Source organism: Balaenoptera acutorostrata, chromosome 7 (genome assembly GCF_949987535.1).
Source record: "Balaenoptera acutorostrata chromosome 7, mBalAcu1.1, whole genome shotgun sequence".
Classification (NCBI taxonomy): domain Eukaryota; kingdom Metazoa; phylum Chordata; class Mammalia; order Artiodactyla; family Balaenopteridae; genus Balaenoptera; species Balaenoptera acutorostrata.
In genome coordinates this window covers 98,607,597-98,620,535 of record NC_080070.1, presented here as the reverse complement: position 1 = coordinate 98,620,535, position 12,939 = coordinate 98,607,597, and the positions used below count along the sequence as shown (strand labels likewise).

At 41.0% G+C, this 12,939-nt stretch overlaps 1 protein-coding gene across 3 annotated transcripts in view; it reads right to left on the bottom strand.

Moving 5' to 3' along the window:
• The window catches only part of LHFPL3 (LHFPL tetraspan subfamily member 3), a 555,860-nt gene extending 543,671 nt beyond the window's left edge, over positions 1-12,189 (bottom strand). For all 3 annotated transcript variants that reach the window (XM_007177308.3, XM_007177309.3, XM_007177307.2), the window contains exon 1: positions 11,713-12,189. In XM_007177308.3, the coding sequence (XP_007177370.1) occupies positions 11,713-12,154 (442 nt within the window). In that variant the 5' untranslated portion in view covers positions 12,155-12,189. The remainder of the gene's footprint in view (positions 1-11,712) is intronic.
• Between the last annotated feature and the right edge of the window lie 750 nt (positions 12,190-12,939).

Below are 12,939 nucleotides of genomic sequence, written 5' to 3'. Positions count from 1 at the left end.
ACTGTTTGGATTTTGGATGAATGCCTTTTCTTTTTCAGCCTTCATATTTTATCCTCCACCCTCCATCCTCTAAAATGCTATCTTACACATAGTGTCAGGGGGAAAATGACTCTGGACCTGACCCTATAAAAAGGAAAGTTCTGAGAAGATGACAGGGCTGGAGCTCCCTCTAGAGCCCATCTTGCAGTGCATGGAGGGGTCTTCAGCAAAGTGAACCAGAGCTGGACAGATCCTGGCCCATTTCCCCATCCCAGCTCATCTTGCTGGAGAGCCCTTTCCAGCAGACTGAGAGGTCTGCAAGAGCAGAGCTATTCACCATGCCCTGCAGGATGCACTTGGGAGGCTGCCCAGCAGTGCTCACCAGCACCTCTAGAAGCAAATGGTCTGATCGAGGATGCTTATTTAGTAAGTTCTCTTGTCAACTTCAACTCTGGATATTCACCACAAAAGGGATCTTGATACTATGTAGAACAGAGAATGTTCATGTGTTCATTATTCAATCCAGCAGTTTGGGTCATAGTCATAGATGTAGTCATAACAAATGGATACTCTCATTTTACAATAAGCTGATGACTTTAAACCTGAAAGGAGACTTAGTAAGAAACAGTGCTGAGCTTTTTTAAAACTTTCTTTAGAAAAGCTAAAGAAATACAAGGAATTAACATGCTAATGAAAAACAGAGCAACACAATCTTCATTTGAGCATAAATCTGAGAATCTTAAATCACTATTTTCTTTACTTAGGCGGAAAAATAAAGATTCACAGATATCATATTGAGAAACCTAATTTTCAATATATTACAGTTACCTGTAAAATAACAGAATAAAATGCTTCTTCTGATTTGTTCCTGTTACATGATGTTATTAGAGATAGAGAATATTCAATTTTTCTTTTGTGAAGAGGGTAATACCTGATAATATTTCTCTGTCAGTGGGGGGGAACTTAACAAGAATGCCTAAATGCTTAGGTCTTGACATAATCAGAAGATTGTCTGGTCCACATTGCCTTCAAAACATGGCTTCTTTTTTCAGGTTAGTTCAGTTGAACTTATTAAATAGTTCAACATTATCTCCAAAATATATTCTTGTTACTTTTGAGTCACTGCTGTAGACAAATAAAATGGAAAAGCTAGACCCTGTCAACACAAAATTAAACTCTTAACTGAATATGGTGTTTTCTTACTAATGTACAAAATTTATTCTAGGAATCACAATGGCATTTATATAACACTGCAGTTTCTAAAAGGCTTTCACAGCCATTATCTTTCTTGATCCTCAGAATGAGGTAGGTCTGACATATACAGGTTGTGAAATGAAATTATCGTTCTTTAAGTTGTGTATTCTGAGTCCAATTTTTCTGTCTACTAAATTTTCTGAATACTAACCACTTCTCCGCCCTGCTCTCTTTAGTAGTAGTAATAACAACAACAATGGCAATCATAGCTAATGTTTATTGAGTGCTTATTGTGTGCCAGGTCCAGTTTTAAGTGTTTTATATGCATTAATTCAATAATCCTAAAAACATAGGAGTTTATTTTTTTTTAACTTATTTATTTAGTTTTGGCTGCGTTGGGTCTTCGTTGTTGCATGCTGGCTTTCTCTAGTCGCGGCGAGTGGGGGCTACTCTTCATTGCAGTGCGTGGGCTTCTCATTGCAGTGGCTTCTCTTGTTGCAGAGCACAGGCTGTAGGCGTGCGGGCTTCAGTAGTTGTGGCACGTGGGCTCAGTAGTTGTGGCTCTTGGACTCTAGAGTGCAGGCTCAGTAGTTGTGGGACACGGGCTTAGTTGCTCTGTGGCATGTGGGATCTTCCCGGACCAGGGATCAAACCCGTGTCCCCTGCATTGGCAGGCAGATTCTTAACCACAGTGTGCCACCAGGGAAGTCCCAGGTGTTTTTATTTAAAGTCTCATTATACTGAGGAAATCTAACTCTAGATATCTGTCTATAATTGTTCCCTACTTGCTTCCTCCTTTAATTTCACCCTGTTTTTGATGGTTTTCCTAATATTCACTTTATTGGTAAAGGTACAGCAACACTTGGTTAGCAGATGATATGTTTTTAATGTCCATAACCTACAGCTTCTTTTTATGTATCCAAAATACAATTATGTAAACTTTAGAAAAATGACATCAAGAAAATGGAAAGTCAAGAGTAGTTAGACGACTTGGCCAAAATCATTCAGCCAATAAGCAGCCAAGTCAAGATGTAAATCTACACCCAGTTCCCTAATACCTCCAAAAGCTGCCCAAGTCTATTTTTACCCTTTCTGGAACTGTGTCTGTGACCTGGTGATCCTGTCTACCATCACCACCTTCACCATTACCATCAATAAGCAAACCTATTAAGAATGTTTCTACATTTGATGCAGGGCAGAAATGGAGGACACAGAGCCAGTAATGCGGACATTCCTACAGGAATTCACACTCTAAGAATAACAGCAAGGAGATCTGAGGTATAACCAAGGGGACAATGTGGGTAAAGAACCACCCAGGCTCTAGATTATGAAAATGAGAAGGATAGGACAAGGAGTACCTCATCACACCTAAGTATGCTTTAAGAGGGAAGCCTGATAAACATGTAGATATTTTCCCTGTAAATACCAGATCCTTCCTTTCATGTTGATACAAAATGTTGCAAATGCAGGTTTAAGTTAGGAGGCAAAAGAAAGTGAGAGAAAAGGCACTGAATTGGGAATCAGATGTGTTAGTTTCAACTCTACCAAGGTGTAATTTTGGCAAGACAATTTCTCTCAGCCTCAGACACAAAATATTCTGTCAGACAGGGGGAGAGTCTGATTTTGGTTCAAACCATTTACTGGCTCTTTGACCTTGAACAATTTTTTAAGCCTCAGTTTCTTCATATGCAAATGTATATAATAATTCTAACCTTGTAGGTTTGTTGTGAAGGTTAAATATACAAACTAAATATACTAAGGTTTTTGCAAATGGTAGTTGCTTAATAGTATTTACCATTATTATTTCTTTATCGAGGAAACGAGGAGATTGCTAAATAATTTTTAATATCCCTCCAACTTCTAAAAGCCTGTGAGTCTATATTCACTTGGCACTGGGTTAATCATACTTATTTAAATGTTTGCTTAGACAGATTGTTGCTTTATGATCATGTCATTTTTATCACATAAATGGCCAATCAAATCACATCTAGAAAAAATAATTCTTATGTTCATTCAACACACAATCTAACTGAGGTACATTAGCATTAAGTCATTAATGGAAGTGAGATAAGAAAAATGTCTCAAATTGTTTAGTTAAGTATAGGTAAAAACCTAATCTACCCTTTAATGCAAAATTACCTATGAATTGGTGCAAAACTTTCACAGTTTTCCAAACAAGAGGTAATTATTTTTCTAAATTCATACTACATCATCTTTTCTCTGGAATAGTATCTTTCACACATTTTGAATACAGCCCATAGTAAACAATACATTGCAATCTAGTCCACATACACATATGTAAATATTTTAGGAAATAAAGTTTTCACAAAACCCTTATTATCTGCATTGCATTCACATTTTCTATTCTTTTTTAATCCAAGCTTTAACGCTGATCATTATCTACTAAACTGATATCGTGACCTATCAAAGGGTCACCAACCATGGTTTGTAAAACGCTACAGTACAGCAATTCTTTCTCTATGAAGGTTTTTTAAAAATGCCAACTAGTCAGTACTACATCTTGTCCAGTCAACTGGTTAAAACATGGACATTGAGTTAAATAATATGTAGCATCGGGCTTCCCTGGTGGCACAGTGGTTGAGAATCTGCCTGCCAATGCAGGGGACACGGGTTCGAGCCCTCATCAGGGAAGATCCCACATGCCGCGGAGCAACTAGGCCCGTGAGCCACAACTACTGAGCCTGCGCGTCTGGAGCCTGTGCTCCGCAACAAGAGAGGCTGCGACAGTGAGAGGCCCGCGCACCGCGATGAAGAGTGGCCCCCGCTCGCCACAACTAGAGAAAGTCCTTGCACAGAAACAAAGACCCAACACAGCCAAAAATAAATAAATAAATAAATTTATTTATTTAAAAAAAAAAAGCTGTGCTAAATCCATCAACAAACTATAAGCATTTAAAAAAAATAATAACAATAATAATAATAGGTAGCATTACACAGATCACAATATTGCTGGTTATTAATCATCTGAAATTTAGATAAATTCAATTAATCTAGCTTATAACTATATATGTTCTTAAAATGCTCTGCAAATATATTTACCCTAAATGCTCACTGTAAGTTCCCTTTCTCCACTAAAGGCATTATAGAAATCAATTTAGCTTCGCAATCTGTAACTAGAATTTCAAAGAGATACTGGAGGAATACTATTTATCAAATTTTACAATGACCTTTTCTTTCTTAGGTTGACTTATTTAATCCTCTATGTTTGCATCTGCCATACAAGAAGCTCTATCATCTCTCTCTTTGTATAGCTTGATTTTAGAATCTACTGCAACTTCCTACAGGGGGCGGGGGGTGGAGCCATAATTTTTCTTTCTTGATAATTGGGATTTGCACACAGCTTTGAACTGTAATGCATATTCCAGCTCTCTGCTTATCCTGTGTCAATACATTTTTAAGCCATTGATGATATCAAATTCAACGGGCTTTTGATGTTATCAAATTTCACAGGCTTTTCAACCTTGAATTTCTTCATGTCTTCTCTATTCATACTTCATTTATTTTTGCTGTCACTCTTCTATGTCCCTGTCATTCTTCAAATCTGGATCTATTTGCCTGTGTTTCAAATACTGAGCCTCCTGTCAATGATGATACACATTTCCCACTCTGATTTTTACAACCTCACTCCTGATCTTCATTGAAACCAAGAAAAGGCCATACAAAGCACCCCGCCCCAGGAGTTTCCAGACACTTAAGTAAATGGGCCTATGATGCATTCTGTACTAAAGCCAAAGCTGAGTTCCCTTCAAGCTCCTGTTTGCCATCATTTTCTAGTGTGAAACTTTTCTGATTAGTTAAGTTCTGCATGTCTGCCTTTGAGCTAAGGCCTCTTTTCTGATCTACAACTATTTATTATTCATTTCACTACCTTTCACTACTCTTCCACAAGCCCTTTCATTGATAAGTCATAATCTCAAAATTTCATGCAATTAGACTAACTTCACACAGCCTATCATTTAGGATCTTTTCTCCTATTAAGGACACACAGACAGTCCCTACACTACTGCAGACCTGGTTTCATTAGGAATGATATCAGAATCCAGGCACGAGAGACCCATTCTGGCAATTCCATGCCAGCAACTCCATTTCAAAAAAGTTTGCTTTATTTCTTCATTCTGCTCAGTAGTAATTAGATATGGTTCATGTCTATATTGATCAAAAAATTATTTATCTTCCTCTTGCAAGCTACTCATTCTTCTGTTTTATTGTAGCAGAAGCAATGAGAAATGTGCTCAAGATTACAGTTAGGACAATTTAACTATGGATGGTGCTGTGACCTTGTGCAGTACAAGCCTCTCAGAATGGTAATCATAATTTGAGAGCTGCATGATATTAGTTATGTAAACATTTAGGATGCTGGGGGAGGTTGGTGTTGTTTCTTTCTTTCCTCGAAATGCCCTAATAACTTTTCATAACAGCTTTATGTTTAAATCATCAAATACCTTATCTACTATTTGCTATGTGAACCAGCCTCTTAGCTTTCTGTCATTATTAATATCTTCTTGTTATTATTAAGAATAAAGGTCAGCTCCTTGGTCTTTCCTCATATCAAATAAAAACTCCAGTTGACTCATTATAAGGAAAAATCACATTAATTAAAGTTGGTGCTGACCCCCAAAGTTCAAATATATTATGGAAATTGCACTTTAAAACTCTCCCAGTTATCATGCTATGAAGCCCCCAAATTAGAATTCTCCTGGAGTGTTCTTTGCTTCATGCCAGTGCAATCTGAAGTTCTCTCTACTCCTCTCCCCATAGTTTATCTCCTCACGCCACACGCAGAAGGGCACTGAGCCACATGCTGCAACTATAGCTGCATGCTCTGCTGGGTTTGGGGTTTTTTGTTTTTTGGGGGTTTTTTCATTTAAAATTTTACTCACTTTTAAGATTTCTAAGGTATGTACATAAAATGTAACATACTGGCCTGGCCACCTGGATTCTCTTTACTGCATGATATCATCACACCAAACAGAAGCACCAATCACTAAATAATCATTTTCATGTTAAGCATCTGATACCATATTCTGCTTATGTATGTATGTGTATATATATATTATTTATAAATGCATATAAGCACCTTTTTAACATTCTTACAATGGAAAAAAGCTGTTAGATGTGGAGCCTCACACCAAGAAAAGAAACCACCTAATAATATACTAGGTTATATGGGATCTGTTATTTTTCACAAATGTTCACTTAAAATCTCACTGTTATAAAAATCATTTGATATTCACATTAATATATTTTCCAACATCTCTTCATAGTCCTTGTCATGCTACATAAAAGAAAAAAAAAAACAGTTTCTAAATTCTCATTTCAAATCATTTTCTTGTAAGTTTGGCTTGGTAAATCGAAAATTCTTGTAAGTGAAATGTGTTGTAAGAAAATGAAGACTGCCTTCCCTGGGGGTACGCATTCTTCTCTGCAATCTGGGGGAGTATTTGAAATGCTCTGGCAGAGGAAAAACCCCTCTTCAGGGCCATTCCATAACTCTGAACTTAGGATGGATTAGCAGCTCCAAGAGGCAAGACCTCACTTTCTCACATGCTCAGCACCAGCCAAATAGAGAACTGGTGATGATGGTCCTGAACTTGAGTAAATCCCGACCTTGTCCTCTCTTCAGAGTTCCCCATCAGAGCTCTGCACATGCTGGGCCACCCATCTGAGCCAGCCTGCACGTCCAAGAAGAGCACATCTGCTCTGATGCCCAGAAAGAAGAAAGGAAAGCCTGGAAGGCATATCCTCTTCTCCTGTCCAGATTGCTCCTATAGGTGTGCAAGGAAACCCAACCTGGAACAGGAGTCCCCTCTCTTATGAAAGAAAGCCTGATCTTTTGATTCTTACATAAAACCTCCATTTTGAATAACATGATTTTTTTTTTCATGAGAAACTAAAAGGTAAGGGAAAATCTGCTGAATCCTAAGATATAATTAATTATATCCTAGCATTATAATAAAGATCATTACCTATGCATCAGAAAAACCCTCCATTTGGGAATAAGCTCATCACGAATTAGGCTGTCAAGTCACAACCACTGCCATCAAAGAATTTTGGAAGAATTCCTTTAGTGCAATTACTGCTGATGCCACAAACCAATGAGAAAGATGAGCATCATGGCTTTCAAAGTATATGGTATTCACTTCTCAACATGGCATGTGGGACATTTTAAATCACTTCCTTCTCTTTTCATTCTTCATGCCATTAATCATGCATTTTTTTATTCATTAACTCAATAAAAATGAATACCTATTATGTGCCAGATATATACGTACTACTGTGTGCCAAGATACAGTAGTAATAATAACATAAGAACAGTAACCCTACCTAACACAACTATACTGCTTGCCTACTATGTGCCAGACACTGTTCTCCTGTATACCTTAGCTTATTTAATCCTTGCACCAATCTCCTGAGGTAAGTACAATTATATGCTCACTCTGCAGATGAGCAACTGAACTACAGAGAAATTAATTCCCTAAGTCATACAGTCTATGAGTACCAGAGCCAGGGTTCAAACCCACATCTTTTTACTCCAGTGTCCATGATCTTGACGTCTATGCTATATGAAAAACAGACATGGATATAAAGAACTTTCAGTGTACTGGAAAAGACAGACATTAAACAAATAAACAAACAAACACATTTGTAATCTCAAATGCTGATAAGATATATAAGAAAAGAGCAAGGTGCCCTGAGATAGAATGGTATAACATTACCAAGGCTATTCCTGCAGGCTAAGAAATGCAGTAATTACCTCAGGTGATTCTCATCTCACCTAAATGACAAAGGTATAAAATTTAAGAAAGCAAGCTGATTAAAAAGAGCTGGGGAAAAAAAAAAAAGAGCTGGGGAAAACTAAGGCTGGGAGGCTGGGGAAGGTAACTAAGCAATTCAGCCCTTAACCCTTGCCATAGAGCCTCACCATCTTGGTGGCCCTTCCTGTTGGCACGCTCAGAATGACTAGAGATAGGGATCTGGTGAATGCAACCCCTTCCTCCTATCTTATCCCTACCAAATATGGAAATCTAACTGGATCCGGTGCCCCTTATTCACAGATGAAATCAAGTACCTCCTCATCTGCAGTCTTCCACGAAAAAGTCTGTGGTGGATGTCTAAAAACCTTAAATTCTGCCTTAATGCTTTAGCTTATTAAAAAAAGAAAAGATTTCATTGGGCTATAATGGGTAAAACTTGCATTTCTGAAAATAATTTAAGACATGGTTGATAGTAAATAAAACAAAGAAAACCCCACCTTTATGAAACTTGGCTATTAATAGACTTGGAAACAGATTGAAATACTGATTTGAAAACAAATACATGAAAGCAGAGAGTCAAGCTCCCAGAAAGACAAAATCCCCTTGCCATCCTGATTTAAAAAAAAAAAAAAAAAGATCTGTACTTTATTGCCCTGCTTGACAAGTACAGATCTACCTCTTTCTTTTCAGTAGAGAAATCATACAGAAAGAAGAAACATCTCTCTTTTCTTCTCAAGAAGTTGTCTCTCTGTGAATTTGGGAAATTTTGCATCTCTAATTGTTATTATTTATTTTACACATTATTTTTCTGTCCTCAGTCTTTATGTTAGGCATGGTCCCTAAGTATAGGATTATATCTGGAAGAAGTGTGACATATTAGCTCCTAATTCTGTAGTTTCACTCCGCTGAGGTTAATGATGATTCAGAGGGGAGAGCGCGAAGTAGAGGGCAGGTGTTCATAATAGCACCATTAATTATGTGCACTTTGCACATCTAGGTAAAAAGCAACATCATTTTCAGGTCCAATAAATAAAGTACTTTTTCTAGTTCATTGTTCAGAATCATAAAAAGACTAATTCTTGATGTTGTATTGCCACAAGAAAGTCTCCTGCTTCATCATCTTAGTGTATCATTTCATATGGGATATTCCACCTGGCTCTGATATACGAGGTTAGTATAGTAAAATGCTTAGATAACTAAATACACAACTTAATCATTTGACTTCCAATGAAGGTTAAACAGTCTCAAGCAAACGGCATATTAAGTCTCATCTTAATAGTTAGAAAATTACACTTGAGAGGCCTAGGTACACTTAAATTATGAGAAGCCTTCTTAACATTAAAGAGAAATAGCCTAAAGGTTAGAAACTAAACTTTGACAGTAACTTACAATACATTATGTTAAATTTACTGTTAGTGTCATGAGACTTTAAAAACCTGAAAAGCACGTTAAACAAAACTTTCTTCAGATATACCTTCTTTATCCTATCCTTTAAAAAAATCTGTGAATAAAACTGACTTTAACTCTTAATATAATTGACTTTGATTCATAATCAATTCTTTTTTAATTAATATACTTCAGTAATTAATAAGATTATGTCCTTCTGTGGTTTACCTAGCAATAAAATACCAAATAAATTGAAAATAAAGGTTTTTAAAGTATGCCAGAAACTTAGGGATCTGGACTCCTCTGAAAATGAAGTGAATGTCCTTATATCTTCATCAGTACAAAGGCTATCATCACATTTTACATTGATATATGGGAAACAGGACAGTATATTGATGTCAAATTTCTGAAAACATGACATCATATTTCACTACTGCAGAATAAATGTTTTTTGTGTGCTCTATTCCAGGAAGAGGAAAGAAAAAAACATTGTATTAGTTGCAGTTTGTATTAACTTCAAAATGGTAATTCTTTACCAAAGATCGTTTTCTTTCCTTTTTAAAACAATAACTTTGGCTTAGAGCACAAAATCTCATAAAAATAAAATATCTTGCAACATGTTGAGAAATCACCTGCAAATTACTTTCAGACCTTTGAAAAAGAATCTAATTTGAATCACCAGTCTAAATAGGTCATTTAACTTAGAAAAATTAAAATTAGCTGTGCAGGGTCAATTCTTTTTTTCTAAATCATCTGCATCCTCAATGTCCTGCTATCTTCAGAGTCAAACCAGCGCTAAGTGTCAAGAACAACAATAATATATGAATTTATTCCAAATCTCAAAGTTAGTCTGCTCTTGAAATGGCCATAAAAGACAACATTATATATAAAAACATGGGGGGAGGGGTGCTTCAAGAAGCTGGGGGTGGAAGGACAGAAGGAAAAGCAGAAAACTCATATTTCAGAAGAATAATGGTATATTTTTTGGGGGGTGTTCTCTACTGGTGTACATTTCTTGCCTCTCATGTGCACATGTTCACCGTATATGGCAAATCAAAACCAGCTGAGGCATACTTAATACAAAGCAAATACTTCCAAACAAGTTTATTCTCCCACAAGCTTCTCCTATAGTAAACTAGCAGTATAAGATCATGAACTTAATGTTTTTGTCCGGCACCCTTCAGGACTTAATCGTCCTGTAACATTCTGGTAAACTCAGGGATCAAAGCCCTACTCCCCAGAAAACCTCCCCAGGCATAGGAAAAACTACAAAATCTTGAAGGGAACACCTTTAAGAAAGAAAACAATAAAACAAAATACAAATGAGAATGTGGCTGCCTGAGACATCTTATATCCCTTCACAACCAGACCATCCATAAAATCAAAACAAAAACAGGAGGGTGTCAAGTGTCAGAGGATGGAGTCTGCCTTTAGAAGGCAGGGCACCCAAGGTGGCTAGCAGAAAGGGAATCAGGATCACGGGAGGTAGGGAAAGGAGTCCGTTTTGTTTCAGGATTCTCCAAAGCCACCAAGAAACGCACCCCCATCCTTTCTGGGTTAAAAGTAACTTTGATGCTCAGAAAAAGTACTCTCATATTCTCCAGCTAGCAACCATTTATCATCCACAGGCAAAGAGTGATCAGAGATACCAATGAAACAAGCTTTCCTCTCTGCCCATCTTCCTAAAGCCACTTCCCCAAAACTGAGATCTTGAGAAATCTTGATTCCCTCAAGATTTCTCCGTGTAAAGATGAAATGGAAGGACCTTTGCTCTGACAAGGAAGCAAACTGAAGACGTGACATTGGGGAATTGCTAAGAAACATTCTTGGCTACATTTTTTTCTTAAAAGGGTAAAACCCAAAACGGAATTCGGATTTCTTCACCTCCAGATGGATGATACAAATTTTATAACTTCCCGGGACAAGCAACTTCACTCCAGCTCTCAACCACACTCAAGAAGCCGTGACTGAAACAGTCCCAGAGAGCCACAGAGCAGGCTGACCCTCCCTGCACTACAATCACTCCAAATCCGCTTTTCGCCTCGCTGCCAGCTCCTGCTTAGTCCCTCAGCTCGCGCCCTGAGCCCCCGCTTTTTCTCCTCATCTCTAGTTCGTAGCGGACTCGGCCCAGCAACCGCCCTGCCTCCATCGCGTCCCTCTGGGTGGCGTGCCCCACACTTTGGAGGTTCTCGAAAGCCCCGGGACGAGGCGCTGGTGTCGAGGCTGGGGAACCCCGGGGATTCCGGCCTCCAAGGGCTCCCGCCTGGCGGATTCAAGTTGCTCGGCCCCCAAAGGCGCGCACGGCCCCCCCTCCCGTCTCTCCCCGGCTCGAGCGCCCCGGGTCCCCCCGCCTCCGCGGAGGTGAGCGCGCACTCACCGGAGGTGAGCTGCATCCAGGCACAGATCTTGTACACCGTAGCCGTGTTGCAGAAGAAGAAGAGGGTAAAGCAAATGATGCAGGCGATGATGAGCATCATGGAGAGGCCGATAAAGAAGGAGGCGGCTTTGAAGGCTCCCGAGGGCAGCGTGGAGAAGTCCGTGAAGCTGCCCCTGCAGGTCAGCTCCCGAGAGAAGCCGTTGCCGATGCAGTAGTGGAAGAGCCCGAAATAGCCGGCTTGCGGGGTGTCCACGCCGTCTCCTATCCAGTAGGGCTGGATGAAGCACACTACGTTGACGATGGCAAAGCAGATGGTGAAGATGGCCCACAGCACGCCGATAGCCCGCGAGTTCCGCACATAGTTGGTGTGGTAAAGCTTGGCAGCCTCCTGAGCCGGGAGCATCGCGGCGGCGGCGGCGGCAGCGGCGGCGGCTCCGGGCATTCTCCCCCTCCTCCTCCTCCTCCTCCTCCTCCTCCTCCTCCTCGTCCTCCGCCTCCCCCCACCTCTCCGCGCTCGGGAGACACACTCACCGAGCCGCGCGCGCTGCAACTCCCCTGCCTCCGCCTCAGCCCAGCAGCGCCAGTTTCAGAGTCTGCATCCTCGCTCCCGGAAGGAGGGCGGGGGAGCGCCGAGCACCCCTCCGGCTCGCCTGGCACAGCCTCCCGGCCCCCCTCCCTCCCTCCTGGCCCGGCTGCAGCCCTCCTCACCGCCCTCCGCCCCTCTTCCCGCCGCCGCTGCAGCTGCTGCAGCTGAAGGCGGCAAATCCCGCGCTGGGCGTTGTGGCGAGCGAGCTCGGGCGCCCCCCCTCGGTTCCCGCCTTCCGCCTCCCTTCACGCCGCGAGCCCCGCGGCGCGGAGGATCTCAGCGACCCTGGGACGACCCTCAAGTGGCGGGCGTGGGCCGGGGACGCAAGCCTAGAGTTGGGGAGGGGGGACCTCAGGAGGGGGCGGGAGCACCCACAGGGATCCTAGAGGCGACCCCAGGATCCCGGTTGGTGTTAGTGGCCGGGCGCCGGAGGCTCGTTCTGAGAGCGTTTCAAGCACCGCACGGCAACGTGCTTCGACCTCTGCATCTTTGCAGACGCGCGAGGGGCAGCGCGGCAGGTGAAGGCGAGAGACGCCAAGGGAAAAGAGACGTGGTGCCCCAAGAGACTCCCGGTGACAACCACAGAACACCGCCCCCGGCTAACTCCTCGGTGGCCTCGGGTCGACGAGGTGGAGACAGAA